The following is a 17,994-nucleotide window of genomic DNA, read 5'->3' as shown; positions in this document are numbered from 1 at the left end:
CCAGAGGTCTGTAGCACAGACCCTGGTACTGCCAAACTGCCCTTCCTGGGGTTTCACTGCAGCTGCTGCTGCTGCCAACCCCTCAGACAGGCAGCTGCCCTCCTGGGGTCCAGCCAGGCCTGGCCAAGGATGGCAGAACAAAGGACTTCCTCTGAGAGAGGGTGTTACACCCTCTCCCTTTGGAAAATGGTGTGAAGGCAAGGGAGGAGTAGCCTCCCCCAGCCTCTGGAAATGCTTTCTTGGGCACAGATGTGCCCAATTCTGCATAAGCCAGTCTACACCAGTTCAGGGGACCCCTTAGCCCTGCTCTGGCGCGAAACTGGACAAAGGAAAGGGGAGTGACCACTCCCCTGACCTGCACCTCCCCTGGGAGGTGTCCAGAGCTCCTCCAGTGTGCTCCAGACCTCTGCCATCTTGGAAACAGAGGTGCTGCTGGCACACTGGACTGCTCTGAGTGGCCAGTGCCACCAGGTGACGTCAGAGACTCCTTCTGATAGGCTCCTTCAGGTGTTGCTAGCCTATCCTCTCTCCTAGGTAGCCAAACCCTCTTTTCTGGCTATTTAGGGTCTCTGTCTCTGGGGAAACTTTAGATAACGAATGCAAGAGCTCATCCGAGTTCCTCTGCATCTCTCTCTTCACCTTCTGCCAAGGAATCGACTGCTGACCGCGCTGGAAGCCTGCAAAACTGCAACATAGTAGCAAAGACGACTACTGCAACTCTGTAACGCTGATCCTGCCGCCTTCTCAACTGTTTTCCTGGTGGTGCATGCTGTGGGGGTAGTCTGCCTCCTCTCTGCACTAGAAGCTCCAAAGAAATCTCCCGTGGGTCGACGGAATCTTCCCCCTGCAACCGCAGGCACCAAAAAGCTGCATTACCGGTCCCTTTGGTCTCCTCTCAGCACGACGAGCGAGGTCCCTCGAATCCAGCAACTCTGTCCAAGTGACCCCTACAGTCCAGTGACTCTTCAGTCCAAGTTTGGTGGAGGTAAGTCCTTGCCTCACCTCGCTAGACTGCATTGCTGGGAACCGTGACTTTTGCAGCTAATCCGGCCTCCGTGCACTTCCGGCGGAAATACTTTGTGCACAGTCCAGCCTGGGTCCACGACACTCTAACCTGCATTGCACGACCTCCTAAGTTGTTCTCCGGCGACGTGGGACTCCTTTGTGTAACTTCGGGTGAGCACCATTTCACACATCCTCGTAGTGCCTGTTTCTGGCAGTTCTCCGGGTGCTACCTGCTGCTAAGAGGGCTCTTTGTCTTGCTCGACGTCCCCTCTGCCTCCTGGTCCAATTTGCGACCTCCTGGTCCCTCCTGGGCCACAGCAGCGTCCAAAAACGCTAACCGCACGATTTGCAGCTAGCAAGGCTTGTTGCCGTTCTTTTGGCGGGAAACACTTCTGCACGACTCTACAAGGCGAGAGGGATCCGTCCTCCAAAAGGGAAGTCTCTAGCCCTTTGCGTTCCTGCAGAAACCGCAGCTTCTTCTGTCCAGTAGAAGCTTCTTTGCACCCGCAGCTGGCATTTCCTGGGCATCTGCCCATCTCCGACTTGCTTGTGACTTTTGGACTTGGTCCCCTTGTTCCACAGGTACCCCAGATTGGAAATCCAGCATTGTTGCATTGTTGGTTTGTGTCTTTCCTGCCTTATTACCCTATCACTTCTTTGTCCTTTGGGGAACTTTAGTGCACTTTGCACTCACTAGTCAGGGTCTTGGGGTGGGCTATTTCTCTAACCCTCACTATTTTCTAATAGTCCCAGCGACCCTCTACAAGGTCACATAGGTTTGGGGTCCATTCGTGGTTCGCATTCCACTTTTGGAGTATATGGTTTGTGTTGCCCCTATCCCTATGTGTCCATATTGCATCCTATTGTAACTATACATTGTTTGCACTGTTTTCTAAGACTATACTGCATATTTCTGGTATTGTGTATATATATCTTGTGTATATTTTCTATCCTCTCACTGAGGGTACACTCTGAGATACTTTGGCATATTGTCATAAAAATAAAGTACCTTTATTTTTAGTATAACTGTGTATTGTGTTTTCTTATGATATTGTGCATATGACACTAAGTGGTACTGTAGTAGCTTCACACGTCTCCTAGTTCAGCCTAAGCTGCTCTGCTAAGCTACCATTATCTATCAGCCTAAGCTGCTAGACACACTATACACTAATAAGGGATAACTGGGCCTGGTGCAAGGTGCAAGTACCCCTTGGTACTCACTACAAGCCAGTCCAGCCTCCTACAGTCGCTTCATCTCTGCAGCCGGTGGGCAAGCGCTAAGGGTGGTAAAGGTGGGCAGCAAGTGAGAGGAGAGACTCACAGCTGCAGGAAGAGCCTGCCATTTTCCTTTCCCCCAGATCCAGCAAATTCTAACACCCTCCTCCTCTGTAATGTCACCATACAATCAAATTCTACATCTGTTAAACAAGACCTTACACACTGTATATGCATTGACAAAAATGTGGGGCAAGTATCCCAGTTAACAGTTAAATATTTAGTGGCATATTTACAAGCCCTGTGGTGAAGGGTAGCACAGCAAGGGGCTTTGCTGCACTGCTCTGATCCACAGGAAAAGGACAGGAATACACCTTAAGTACAAGAAATGGTGCATTTCCGTCCTTACCCTGCACTGGTGTGCAAATTGCTGCCTAGTGCCTATGCAGGCAGACTTGCATCATGGTGCAAGGGTGTCTGCATTGTCAGCAGGATTGTTTTTGTGCAAGAAGGGACACCTTCCTGCACAGAATCGATCCAGAGAGACATTTTCCTCTTTCTATGTGTGCTGCAGAATCCAGCACACATGGAAAGAGGAAACAACAACAAGGAGACAAAGGTATTTCCCCTCGTTGCACCTGCACTGAGGAGATGCATTCCTAGATTTATAGACTCCTGTACATCTGGGAATGAGTCAAAACCCATGGGTGTTGCGTGGGCACACCCACAGCAACGCCCATGGTACGTCTCCCTAACACAATGTAAGGCAACACAGTGACTTGTGTTGCATTGCCTTACACCATATCTATAAAGCCATGAAAAGCCATGCAGAGTGGCTTTGTGTGGCCTTGTAGATATGGAGCTGCACTATGTGCCGCCGGTTCATCATAAAAAGTGATGCACCAGTGGCACACAGGGCTTGTAAATATGCCCCTCAGTTTTCATTTGTTAGCATCAAATTCAAGTTCTTACATTTCTATGTAGTTAGGGTTATGTCATTAATGTATCAGCATTTCAGGAGCTTAAATTAAGAAAAGTGTTGGATTTGGAGGTTTAAATTTACAATTCTCACTCCACTCTAACCAAAAGTAGGGAGAATGTTGGACTTATTGTTTCCACTCCAATTTAAGCAACAATAGGGAAAGTGTTGGACTTTGGATGGCTGAAATTAACCATGAACTTAACTATCCCCACTCTCGTCTAAGCAACAGTAGGGAAAGTGTTGAACTTCAGAAGGATTAGATTTACTGTTCTAACTCCAACCTAAGCAACAGAGGTTGTTGGAGTTCAAAGGAGTTACATTTAATATGCCCACTCTGGTCTAATACGAGGAGGAAAAAAGTTGGACATCAGAGGAGTTACACTACTATTCCCATTCCAATGTATGCAGAAATAGGGAAAGTGTTTTGGGGGTTATTCTAACTTTGGAGGAGTGTTAATCTGTCCCAAAAGTGACGGTAAAATGACGGATATACCACCAGCCCTATTACGAGTTCCATAGGATATAATGGACTCGTAATACGGCTGGTGGTAAATCCGTCACTTTTCCGTCACTTTTGGGACGGATTAACACCTCCTCCAAAGTTAGAATAACCCCCTATATTTCTTAACCTGTTGGGTGTGGGTGTCGGCCACTGCCCAGCGCCAACACTACCTCCCTGGTGCGGGTCATGACGCATGCTGACGTCACAATCTGTTTTCCCCACCAGAGAAGGAAGCGGAGGTAAAGCTGCTTCCTGCTCTGGTGGGGAAAACTGGCCCAAACAGGCCTCTGCACCATTCGGGAAAGGCCTCGTTTGAAAGGAGAGATTCTCCCCTTTTAAACAAGGGCTTCCTGAAATGGTTTCCTTGCCCCATCAAGGGCCAGGAAATCCCACTAGACACCAGGGAATTCACTTAGGGGGGTCAGCCCCCTCTCTAAAAAAATTGAAGTTTTCCCCTTAGGAGTTAAAAAAAAAAATAAAAAAAAAATGGAATTGACAGGGGGGTCGCCCGTGAGTAGGGTGACCCTCTGTGGGGGCATTTATTTCTTTAATAGTTGTATGGTTTTCCTGGGGGCCGCTATGTCCCCCAGGAAAACCATACAGCTATTGAAAAAACATATAGATATATATAGATATGCATATCTATATATATAGATTTGAAGATATATATAAATATATATATATATATATATATATATATATATATATATATATATATATATATATATATATATATATAGAGAGAGAGAGAGAGAGAAAGAGAGAGGGATCACTTTTGTCAATGCGGGTGTGGTTTTCTTGGGGGCGTATTATCTTGCAGTTGTAGCTTGTATCTTCAAAGCAATGCACAAACTTCAACTGCCGCTTTTCAACTGTAGCTTTTAGGCAGCAATAAAAAAGTCAAGTAACTCTTGTGATTATGTTTCTGCTACAAAAGGATCTGGCTTTTGTTTAGCTGCAGTTTCGATAGTATAAAGTAATGCAGAAGGTTTATATGCCTACTGCAAAGATCAAATCTGTATTTTATGTAAAAAGCTGGGTGGATTAGTAAAGCCAGCCATTACCTGCACTATAATACAAATGAAATGTAAGTGAGAGGGGGGCTATGGAGAGATGAAGGGCACTTTTGCTGGGTGGTAGTAAGGGAATCTGGGGAGGAGGTCATGGGAGCACCAATAATGATTGTTGGACTGGGCACCAGAGGCGCAAAAGACTGTGATGATTGGTATGTGACAAGATGAAGTAATGGTGTGGTTTTTTTGTTTGTTTTTTAGTGTTTTGAGAGAATGTGCTGATTGAGGGAAGAAGCGGAGGTAAGATGACTGACCGTTACTGTTGTATGCATCACACTCACGCCCACCAGCAATTTTATGACTGTCTACGGAGGCTAGTGTTTTAGAGCGAGAGTTTAGCCAGTAGCAGAGATGGCGTTTCATTGGATGACTGCTGCTCAAGCCTTAACTCGGGTTATAGAAGACAACTCTGACATAGGATCAGAGACTGAGACAGCAGATACTGAAAAAGAATCTGAGGGATAGGACAATGGCACAGACTCTGGGAGTGATTTTTCCAGCAACTCCCCTTCCAGTGATTCTGGGGGAGGTGATGACATTTCTGCTGTCCCTTCGCAAGCACAGTCCGTGCAGCGGGACAATAGCAGGTTAGCCCAACCCAGAGAGCAGGTGCATGTGGTGGCAAGCACAGAGAAAGTGCTCTCTTGGGAGCTCCCCAATTTAGTTCAGTCCCAAATTCCACCACCCAAATCGTATTGTGGAGACATCACAATTATCTATCACAAAACAACCTGGTTTTGCAAGGTAGCCACCTTAGTTTTTGGTCCAGGGCTTGGGGGCCTTATAGGAAAACCTACCAAACCAAGACATTTCATGAAACTAGACACCCGGGGGAGTCCACTGAGGTGTGACTTTTGTGGATTCATCAAAGAATACCCTGCAAAGGTGAAATGTGGAATAAAAAATGTATTTTTTCTTGCATTTCTGTCACACAAACTACAGGAACATGCTGGGATCCACAACATTCCTACCACCCAGTGTTTCCCCGCTTGTCCTGATAAAAACACTACCCCAGTTGAGTGCCTGTACCTAGTGCCTGCCTCAGGAATGGATCATCCCAGGGTCAACCGTTGCCCTCATTTAAGGACTAACATTGACCATTGTATGATCCATTCCTGAAACTGATACTAGGCCTACCCACACAAGTGAGGTACCATTTTTATCGGGAGACTTGTGGGAATGCTGAATGGAAGGAAATTTGTGGCTCCCCTCAGATTCCAGAACTTTCTATCACCGAAAAGTGAGGAAAAGTGCACGTTTTTTTTTTCCAAATGTTGAGGTTTACAAAGGATTCTGGGTAGCAGAACCTGGTATGAGGGTGCCACAAGTTACTACATCCTGGGTACCTCTAGATGTCTAGTTTAAAAAAATGCACAGGTTTGATAGGTTTTTCAGGTATCAGCTGAGCTAGAGACCGAAATCCACAGCTAGACACTTTCCACAAAACACAACAGTTTTCAATGTAAAAATTTGATGTGTCCATGTTGCGTTTTGGGTCATTTCCTGTTGCGGGCACTAGGCCTACCAACACAAGTGAGGTACCATTTTTATCGGGAGACTTGGGGGAATGCTGGGTGGAAGGACATTTGTGGCTCCTCTCAGATTCCAGAACTTTCCATCACCGAAATGTGAGGAAAAAGTGTTTTTTGCCACATTTGAGGTTTGCAAAGGATTCTGGGTAACAGAACCCGGTGAAAGCTCCACAAGTCACCCCATTCTGAATTCCCTTAGGTGACTAGTTTCCAAACGTATATAGGTTGGTAGGTTTCCCTAGGTGCCCGGATGAGCTAGAGGCCAAAATCCACAGCTAAGCACTTTGTAAAAGACAGGACAGTTTTCTTTGGGAAATGTGATGTGTCCACGTTGTGTTTTGAGGCATTTCCTGTAGTGGGCACTAGGCCTACCTACACAAGTGAGGTACCATTTTTATTGGGAGACTTGGGGAAATGCTGGGTGGAATGAAGCTTATGACTCCTCTCAGATTCCAGAACTTTGAAGCACCAAATTTTGAGGCAAATGTTTTTTTTTGCCAAATGTTAAGGTTTGCAAAGGATTCTGGGTAACAGAACCTGGTGAGAGCCCCACAAGTCACCCCAACCTTCATTCCCCTAGGTGTCTAGTTTTAAAACATGTACAGGTTTGGTAGGTTTCCCCGGCGCCGGCTGAGCTAGAGGCCAAAATCCTTAGCTAGGTACCTTCCAAAAAACTGTCAGATTTCAATGTAAAAATGTGATGTGTCCATGTTGCGTTTCCTGTCGCGGGCAGGAAGCCTACCCACACAAGTGAGGTACCATTTTTATCAGGAGACTTGGGGGAACACAGAATAGAAGAACAAGTGTTATTGCCCCTTGCCTTTCTCTAATTTTGTTCCTTCCAAATGTAAGACAGTGTGTAAAATAGAAGTCTATTTGAGAAATACCCTGTAATTCACATGCTAGTATGGAGACCCCGGAATTCAGGGATGTGCAAATAACCACTGCTTCTCAACACCTCATCTTGTGCCCATTTTGGAAATAGAAAGGTTTCTTTGATACCTATTTTTGACTCTTTATATTTCACCAAATGAATTGATGAATACCTTGTATATAATAAAAACTCATTTAAAGGTGCAGCCCATGTATTGGCTTTCGGCACCTATGGTTTTTGATGAACCTACAAGCCCTATATATCCCCACTACTGGAATTGTCCTGCAGACATAATAATATTTTTCTTTCAAAAATATGCCAAAGTTGGGAAAAGTCATAGAATAAAACATGGACAGAAATGACTCTGTTTTTCACCTCAATTTAATTTATTTATTTGTTATTTTAGCTGTTACTTTCTGGAGGAAAACCTTGAAGTATCTACACAAATGACTCCTTGCTGAATTCAGAATTTTGTCTACTATTCAGAAATGTTTAGCTGTCCGGGATCCAGCCTTCGTTTCACACCCATTTCTATCACTAACTGGAAGGAGGCTGAAAGCACAAAAAATGGTAAAAATGGGGTATGTCCCAGTAAAATGCAAAAATTGTGTTGAAAAATGTGGTGTTCTGATTAACGTTTATCTGTTCCTGAAAGCTGGGAAGATTATGATTTTACCACCACAAACCCTTTGTTGATGCCATTTTCAGGAAAAAAACACATACTTTCTTCTGCAGCCCTTTTTCCCATTTTTTCTGAAAAAAAACAAGATTTTAGCAGTATTTTGGCTAATTTCTTGGTCTCCTCCAGGGAAACCCACAAACTCTGGGTACCTTTGAAATCCCCATGATGTTCCAAAAAAGGACACACAAATGTGGTGTGGATAGCTTATGTGGACAAAATGTTATGACGGCCTAAGCATGAACTTCCCAAAATAGCCAACAAAGGGCTTAGTACTGGAGGGAAAAAAGGGTCAGCAGCTAAGGGGTTAAAGATTACGCATACCATTCCAACTCATAAATATTTTCTAGAAAAAACTGAAATACATAACAACAATTAGTTTTTAAATCCTATGTCATATGCTAAAATACATAGTAAATATAAAAAAGTACAACTAATTAAAAAAAAAAAAAAAAATTAAATTAAGGTTGCTTCTCTGTCAGGTTCCTCAATTTACAGACTTCTATTTGCAGCTTCGGAGAGATGGGAAAATCCATGAGTCCATGTTTTGACTGTCCTTGTCTGCCAAAGATAGAGGTGAACCCTTCTGATAGCCACAATGCTACCAACAATCAACGTTGAAGCAGATAATGCCCTCCAGAGAAAGCCCCCAAGAGGAAAAAACACAAAGAGAATAACCTCTGATGACAATTGGTGGTGCCCAGGAGTGTGATGAAGATTGGTACTGATGGTAGAAGTCCAGAACTGTAGCAAGGTTAAAAAAAGGCACAAATAAAGCTAGTAGAAATGCCAGAACCAGGAGAATAGAAAGGTTCAGATGGGAAGCAACAGAAGCAAGAATCATTAGCAGGAGCAAGGACTCCCCAGGCTGCAGGTGAGTATTGAGAGTGTCTCACTGTATAACACTGGATACCCGGGAGGCAGTGGAGTGAGCCATTTGTCGCATAGTGATCTGTGGCATAACATCCACTCCCTACAACCCAAAAAACCACAAAAATCCAAACAACAAATGAGATAAAAATATTTAAATGAAATTATTACTTATATCAAACAAATAAAATTAGAACAAATTTAAAAATTACATTCACAAATATAAATATTAAAACATGCAACAGTAATATGAAAAAGAAATCAAATAACACACATTATATAAACAGTAAATGAACAATAAACATATACATCATTACTGATAAGAAATAGAAATAACAATTACTCTAGAAATATATATTTATAGTGACTTCTCGCCCTATTCCCCTACAAACCCAGCAACCAAGTATTAAAATGTAAATTAGTAACAAAAGTTTAAAAATATAAATTATTACTCAATTAAAAATATTATTACACAATAAAACGTTAATTGATGTATAAAGTACAATGATTACAGTTTAGTTAGTTTCCCATCCTGTTCCCCTACACACCCAACAGCCCACAACTAAAATATGAATTATTAACATATATATAGAAACTGAAATAAAAATGGAAATTATCAAAGATAACCTAAACAAATAAAATAACAAACAATTTTCATAATTAGTCATTGTTAGAAATGGGGTCTTTGGTTGGCAGTCAGGGGACTCCCTGTCCAAGGACCCTTGCTCTAGTCAGGGTAAAGGAGAATCAGACTAGTTAATCCCCACTCACCCCCTTGGTAGCTTGGCACGAGCAGGCAGGCTTAATTTCAGAAGCAATGTGTAAAGTGTTTAGACCGACACACACAGTAGTACAGTGAAAACACTAAAAAGTGGATACCACACCAGTTTAGAAAAATAGTAAACATCTAAATCAAACAAGACCAAAATGACAAAAATCCACCATACACAAGTCAATATATGAATTCTCAAAAGAATAACAGTCTTAATCCTTAGAAAACAGTGAGAATGCTGTTGTTATGCAAAGTACCCGGTTAGCGTCAGAAATAAAGCCGCACAGGCGAGCGGAGTCGGAGATGCGTTGATTCCTTACTCACAAGTGAGGCCATGCATAATTTCCATCTCCAGTCGGGTCGGCGGTGTGTCATTTTTCTTCCTCGCCAGAGAGCGAGCGATGTGTCGATTTCTGGACGGGGAAACTTGGGTCTGCGCAGAGTCGGGTTCACTCCGACGCTCAGGGACGATGTGTGGAAAATCCAGTTGCACGATGTTAGAAAACCGCACTGCGTGGGGTTTGTGTTGTTATCAGCCTCCGTAAGTGGGTGTTGTGCGCCGTTTCTCCAGCTGCGTTGCATCGATCTCCCACTCGCGATGCAGGTGGAGCATTGATTTCTGTTGTGAAGCCAGCAGTTCGTTGTTTATCAGCCACGTTGCGGAAGGTGCGTCGTAACTTTCCCCGCACAGCGTGTGTGGGTTTTCAGTTCTTGTCTGCCAGCTTCACCTTTCAAGGGCCCAGGGACTGGATAGGGCACCACTTGGCAGGGCAGGAGTCCAGGTGCTGGCAGGGGAAGTGTTTCATAGCCCTGAGACTTCAACAACAGGAGGCAAGCTCAGTTCAAGCCCTTGGAGATTCTTCTCAAGCAGGAATGGACAACAAAGTCCAGTCTTTGTTCTCTTTCACAGGTAGAAGCAGCAACTGCAGGATAGCCCAACAAAACACAGTCACAGGCAGGGGCAGCACTTCTCCTCAGCTCTTCTCCTTGGCAGAGTCTCCTCTTGATTCCAGAAGTGATATAATTCCCAGGTGATTTGGGTCGACTACTTATACCCATTTCTGCCTTTGAAGTAGGCAAACTTCAAATAAAAGTCTCTCTTGTTTGTAAGAGCCTGCCTTGCACTGGGCAGGCCCCAGACAAATACCAGGGTGTTGTAGACTGCAATGTGTGAGGGCAGGCACAGCCCTTTCAGGGGTGAGTAACCACTCCTCCCCTCCCTCCCAGCACAGATGGCTCATCAGGATATGCAGGCTACACCCCACCTCCCTTTGTGCCACTGTCTAGAGGAGAGGTGCAAACAGACCAACTGTCAAACTGACCCAGACAGGGAATCCACAAACAGGCAGAGTCACAGAATGATTTAAGCAAGAAAATGCCTACTTTCTAAAAGTGGCATTTTCAAACACACAATCTAAAAACAAACTGTACTAAAATATGTACTTCGAAATTGTGAGTTCAAATACCCTAAACTCCACATTTCTATCTGCTCCCAAAGGGAATCTGCACTTTAATAATATTTAAGGGCAGCCCCCATGTTAGCCTATGAGTGAGATAGGTCTTGCACAGTGAAAACCGAATTTGGCAGTATTTCACTGTCAGGACATATAAAACACATTAGTATATGTCCTACCTTAAAAATACATTCACCCTGGCCATGGGGCTACCTAGGGCCTACCTTAGGGGTGCTTTACATGGAAGAAAAGGGAAGGTTTAGGCCTGGCAAGTGGGTACACTTGCAAAGTCGAATTGGCAGTTTAAAAACTGCACACACAGACACTGCAGAGGCAAGTCTGAGCCCTGCTTACAGGGCTACCTGTGAGGGTGGCACAGCCAATGCTGCAGGCCAACTGGTAGCATCTCTACTGCTCTGTACTAGGGACTTACTAGAAAATCACATATGCTAATCATGGAAAGCCATTACACATGCATTTTACATAGGAACACTTGCACTTTAGCACTGGAGAGCAGTGGTAAAGTGCCCAGAGTATCAAAAACAGCAGAAATGGAGTCCAGCACACATCACAACCTGGGAATCAGAGGCAAAAAGTTAGGCGAGACCACGCCAAGGATGTCAAGTCTAACAGTCATCAATTACATATTTAATTATCAACAAAAAATAATTTTGTATCAGAATTTAATTAACTCTCCCAACCTATGCCAACAGCCAACTACCCTATGATAAATTGCTAATTACATTTAAAATTACAAACTGTTTTAAAAAAGTAAGAACAAATATATTAAAAATATCAGCACTTAAAATGGATATGCTAGTTAATATATTTCAAACTAAATTAACGTATATGATATCAAACACAACATTTCTCAAATAGATAATACATACCAAAAAATTATATACTTCCCAAATATAGGCCCTCATTATAAGATTAGCGGCAAATGGCACCTACCGCCACGGCGACGGGTGCCAACATACCGTCGCCATGGCTACCGACCATCCACCAAATTATGACCATAGCCAGAATACCGCCAGAAGGCTGGCGGAATTCCGGCTACGGTTATGGCGGGGGACGGCGGTAAGGTGGCACTGCTGCCAGCAGCAGCGCCACACCAGCAAAACGCCACCGATCGTATCATGTCCCATGATACGGCCTATCTGTGTTTTTCTGGCAGACATTTCTGCTGGCATCAGCGCTGCATCCCGTCTCCTGCTGGAGGACCCCCTGCAAGCAGGTAAGTCAGGTTCTCCGACAGGAGAGGGGGTGGGGGATGTTGTGTGCATGTGTGGGGGGGGGTGTGACTGTGTTTTGAATGTATGCATGTATGTGTAATGTGTGTGTGCATGAACGGGTGTGAGTGTAAATGCATGTTCTGTCATGTGATTGCGTGTGTGCCAAGATGTATGTTCGTGAGGTTCGTGAGTGTGTATGAATATATGCAAGCGTGGGTGAATGTGTGTATGCATGTGTGTATGGGTGTGCATGTATGTGCATGTATGTGTGCATATTTGGGGGGGTGGGAAGGGGAGGACTCTGGGGAAGGGGAGGGGAGCAGGGGAGACCCCTATCAGTGCCAGGGAAGGAATTCCCTGGCACTGATAGTGCCTACCACCATGGTTTTCACAGCGGTACAGAAAACACGGAAACCATGGTGGTGGGCAGGGTCAAAATTCCATGGAAGAGCTAGTGACAGCCGCCAGGCTGGAGACTGTAGTCCCCAGCCCGGCAGTCGTTACCGCTGTGGTGTTCTGTGTGTTAACTTGGTGGTTTGGCTTTGGCCAAACCGCCAATGTCATAATAGTGGCGGTACTACCCCCACTATTACACTGACTGCCGAGGTCATAATGACCCCCATAGTCTGTTCCACACTATTTTTGTAGTCACAATATTTTTGACATGCTATTCATGTCACACAATATGGTCAGAGTTAAAGATCACTTCAATTTAGAGATGAATATCATCCAGATAAAGAGGATGAGTTTATCCACAGGCGATGGCTCAAGAGACACAATTTATGTATTTAATACTAGGGACATTAGAACCAACAGGGAAAGGAATGGAGACAGATTCTTTCATGTTTATACATTGGCCCATCTTTGTGCAGTTGGTTTGAATGATTTAAGTGTTATCTCATTCAGTCTGAACCTATGTTTTAGTGTGTAGATGAGGCTGTTGCAGTTCAGAGTATAAGAGGATAAAAATGTCATTAGATTAAGAGATAGGTTTCATTTTCCTAAAAAAATGACAGCATCATTAACTTTAAGGTGTCATTTCCTCCTGACAGAAACGTATTTGAAAATATATGGCTTCCAGGCAAAACAGTTTTTGAATAGTTCATTTACAAGTGGAGTGACATTCATGTGGAAGAAAGTCTTCTGGTGATTGGGGGTCTTCTGATGGTTTTTTGATTGAGGGTTGGATATATCCAATTTTTAAGAATTTGGAAATGCTCACAATGAAGAAAGGATGAGTGTGGAGTTTCTAGGTATATTGTTTTTCATAGATGACGGTTTTAGTTTTTTTGCAAGTTTGCGATGTATCAAATCAGCTGTAGAACTGGAAGATTTTGTCAGCGGCAAAGCAAGCAGGTTGTAGGCTGCACTGCAAGCATGGGAACTGGGCCCCTATGCCTAGGCTTGGTAGAATAAAAAGAGCTACATTTGGTTGCTCTGCCCCATGGGAATAGTACACTACACCAGCTGTGCTATTGATAGCTACACTTTTGGGTTTTGTAAAACTGAGTAACTCTTGGAGATAAGTCTTCATACATTTGTTTGAACTAAGAGAGTTGTATGTATTATTGATTCTCTATATTTAGAGTGGATAGTTTTCAGTTGGTTAGCCAAATGTATAATTTTATAACATTGCTATTAAAAAAGCAAAATGCAACTATATGTAAAATGAGATATCATTCATAAATTGTAAAGAAGTAAAAAATAAAACAGCTTGAAAACCTATTTTGTTGACTCTTTCACCTGATATGTTTCTCAAATATGCTTAAATATAGCTACAATTTCAATACATGTGCAGAAGTAACACTGCTCAGTTTCATTGATACCAGATTTACACATATTACTTTCATCATTGTTTAACCTATTTCATATAAGGAGTAAAAATCATGCAAAATAATACACACCTCCCCAATAACAGTGCTGTTGGTATCATAACCACAAGCTGAGGCATAAGGAGAAGGGTACATCTCAGTCCAGCCTTCGCTAGTGCAGTTTCTGGAGACGTTGCCTTTGGGAACAAGTGAAATAAAAACAAAATAAGAGAAAACATGTGTCATTCAATGGTACTATTACAGTAGTGTTTTAATGATATGCACAGCTGGCTTTCAATGCAATAGAGTGAGGATAAAAATCTATTTAAGTGATATTGTTTCAAAACTATACAGAAACAACAAATTGTTTACAAAGCCCTACCCAACACAGGACTAGAATACCTGAACAACCGCATACACTTTCACTAACCCACCAGGCACCTACCCTCTTCCTCACTCACACACATTCTCTGCATATAGGACAGATTATATAATATGGCCTAAAAGAAATGGTTTAAAAATCAGAATACAAGCAGATCAAAAGGAGGTGGACACCATTTAACAGTAAATAAACATGTAAATAACTCTATCAAAATACAGGGAAATGTTGTAGAGGCTTCAGGTCCGGCACATTTATAATGAAAATATACAATTGAGTGGCAATCTGGCTAGGTTTCCACATAATGTGTGTAAAAAGAGGATATGGAAGGAGATGATTATAGTGCAACAGCTTGAAGGTATTTTGGGTGTTATTACTGGCTGACCAGAAAAGTGTGTTTTACACTCATGCATGTACCATGGCCTTTCATATCCTGAGTACCTATTTCTCATAAAAGGTGATCCTTTTCATACTAGGCAATTATTTAGCTCACCCAACCCATCCCTGATGCACTGGCATTTCAGCGAGTGTCCGTTTGGCAACCAGATTTGGTCTAACAGTGATCAGTATAATGACTGATATCAAGCAGGATTCCGGATCACCAGTTGTTTAAAACAGTTAGCAAAAAGAGCATTATCACAAAAGGAAGAGAGATCCTCTGTTATTTGTATTTCAGCTCATGTTCTTTTTACACTTTTGAGCAAAAAAGGCATGTTGATCAAAATGGTAGAAAGGTACTTCAACCATATCGTTGTTTCCAACATTGATCACAAGCATACTCCAGAATATCCTTTTCAAACTGGGCAATTTATCATCTATGCAGGATTTTAAAAGAAAACTTTACATTCTGGACTTTCGAGTAGAAATGAGCTACTGTGTGGATGGTTGCTTTATAAGTATCATCCTCTATTGATAATATATAGAGAGAGGCTGGCAAGCTGATTTGAATGTTCATGAGAGAGGGTTAAATGAAGTTCATTAAATTCTGATTCATCTGCACCCTATACAAAAGTAGTAAGCACCTTATTCAAAAGGTCAAATAAAACTGTATGTTGGATTAATAGAGGAACTTAACAAAAATAAGTAATAACAAACAGCTTAATAGAATATGTATAAACCAGGACATAGTTGAAGATCTCCATCTAGTCAGGTCATCTTAAACATATTCAGAAATAGGTGGAGGCTAATCATGTAAAGACTGTGAAACTAAGAGGGAGAGGACCATCGGCCTTGATGGTAGTTGGGGGTGAGAACCAAGATAGTTACAATAATTTAGTCACTAGAAGTAAATATTGGTGTCTCTGAGGAATGCCTTCCTTAAGGAAATGTGTGTGTTATTTTCCCAACAGTTCCAAAAGCAACATTAAATCAAGAAATAAATCATCTAAAATTATAAAAAACAATTTAGGAAAAGGAAAAATGCAATTTGGTGATTACAATGACGCCTTAAAGGCAACTGTTTAGGGCATCAAAAGTAATAGTGTTTAAAAAAGATAAAACGTATTTAGAATAATAAGGGGAAACTTAAAAATTGAAGTTAAGACATGGTAGACACAGTCCTTGGCAACTCCTAAGCCTGAACAGTATAACCTTCTGTCTAACTTAGTGACTTTTAAAGAATTCAAAGACCACTACTAGTTCAAATCTTGAAACTGTGTCTGGGATGCAATCTACAAAGTCATATACATGTATTTCTCAGTCCTGCTCAGTCTCAGGGACACGGCAAAAAACTCACTGCAGGACAAGCCTTTAATTTGTAGCTGTTAATAATGTTTTATCACTGGTGTTAGATCTATCAGCCTTAGAGCGGTCTTTCCCTAAACCTTATGCGTTCACCCCTCCTATTATAGCTGAATTTGTTTGTGTTGGCCTTAGGACTGTGCACTCTACCACTGCTAACCAATACAATAGTGCTAGTGGTCTCTCCTTTAAACATGGTAAAATTGCCTTACACCTGATTGGCAGATTTGATTTACTTGTAAGTTCCTTGTAGAGTGACATGCCATATACCCAGGGCCAGTAAATTAAATGCCTTTTGTATCCCTGCAGCAATTATTGTGCCACCTCCTTAAGTCGCCCCTCAAAACATCTCCCAGTCCTGCCTTTCCAGCCTGAATACAATTTCAAACTGCCAATCTGACTTGGCATCATCCCCTTATCAAGCTTTAAGCTCCCCTAATTTTTTTTATGTATGTCATTCATGAGGCAGGTTCTAGGAAGGGGCAGAGTGTATTGTAATTAAAAGGGTGGACATGTACTTTTAAGCTTTACATGTCTTAGAAGTGACACATTCTTACTTTCATGTTTCACTACTGTGAGGCCTACCTCTCCTTCAGGATAACGTTGGGCTGTCTTGTTACATTTCATAAAGTCTAACTTTTGATTGGGAACAGGTAAGCATTTCAAGCTTGGTATTTGAAAAATTGCAATTATAAATCCTATTTAATGGTAAAGTCGAATTTTAAGATACAATTTGAAAAAGCCACTTTAAGAAAGGTTTGATACCTTGTTTCTCAATGACCCACTTAGTTTCTCACTCAGCAAGTCAGCAGAAGTTCCTTACCAACCACCTTTAAATGACCCTTTTAATTTTCAAATGTCAAATATAGGTTGAATTGACATTCCAGCTCTCCAACAAATCCCCAATGACTGTTTCAAGGAACTTGCATTGATTTTTGCATACTGTACCAAATCCTTACATTAAGGTTAAATATATCTATTATTTTCCTCAAAATGGTAACCCGATTAAACAAAAAAAGGCACAGGTAGGTAGAGCTGATTGGCATCCTTTCATTGCTCATAAAACCAAATGGCAGTAATCTGAGACAGTTAAATATAAATAATGCAGTGTACAAGAGAAAAGTGAATTAACTACATCAGGTATGCAAGGGTGGTATCCATAAGATCAAATGAGATGAAGAACACAAAACAACATAAATGCATATGATTGGATTGCACTATAGACTAATGGCAAATGATTACAATGAAAAGTCAAAAGTAGCTCATTTTGTTCCTCCACCTAGAGATAACCAATGTGGAGCAATGACAACTAAGACAACAGCATGTGATACCCTGTCCCATGTGAGGGCTAAAGGGCCAAAGCCAAACCTTTGTACATTTGTCCTATGAACAACTACTAAACCCTATTAAATGTTTTCTTAGCTTTAAGTGTCTAGAGTTCTATCACCACTTGTCTTTGATAAACTATCAAATGGTGTCTACGATGTTTCTGTCACAGATCAATTCAACGTTATCTCTTTTGGACAGACAAGATACCCTTTTATTAATTCCAGTGGGCACAATTCTAACAAAAATCTTTGCATCATAGATTTAAATGGAATGCCTTACAAGGATGTATAAAATTACATTTTCCTTCATTTTTTGTTATCTAGATTAAAGAACCAGTCTTAAGGCTTCGATACAAGTTTGGCAGTCCACGGACTACCAAACTTGTGGTGGTGGCTGGACCACTGCAATCCTGGTGGTCCGACTGCCAGATTACGTTCCTGGCAGTCAGACTGCTAGGAGTCCGCCGCCTCTGCCGAGATCAGGGATCCTGACAGGTTGGTGGTGGTCAAAGTCATGGTCAGCTACTGCGGTGCCGAGTTCGG

The 17,994-nt window shown here is 42.3% G+C and overlaps 1 protein-coding gene across 2 annotated transcripts in view; it reads right to left on the bottom strand.

Moving 5' to 3' along the window:
* VIPR1 (vasoactive intestinal peptide receptor 1) overlaps positions 1-17,994 on the bottom strand; it is a 997,445-nt gene that overhangs the window by 402,654 nt on the left and 576,797 nt on the right. For both annotated transcript variants that reach the window (XM_069210994.1, XM_069210995.1), the window contains one exon: positions 14,098-14,201. In XM_069210994.1, coding sequence (XP_069067095.1) covers positions 14,098-14,201 — 104 coding nt within the window. The remainder of the gene's footprint in view (positions 1-14,097; positions 14,202-17,994) is intronic.

The sequence above is a fragment of the Pleurodeles waltl genome, chromosome 10 (assembly GCF_031143425.1).
Source record: "Pleurodeles waltl isolate 20211129_DDA chromosome 10, aPleWal1.hap1.20221129, whole genome shotgun sequence".
In the NCBI taxonomy this organism is placed as follows: Eukaryota; Metazoa; Chordata; class Amphibia; order Caudata; family Salamandridae; genus Pleurodeles; species Pleurodeles waltl.
The sequence above is the reverse complement of the archived record's forward strand: the minus strand, read 5'-3'. Positions and strand labels throughout refer to the sequence as shown.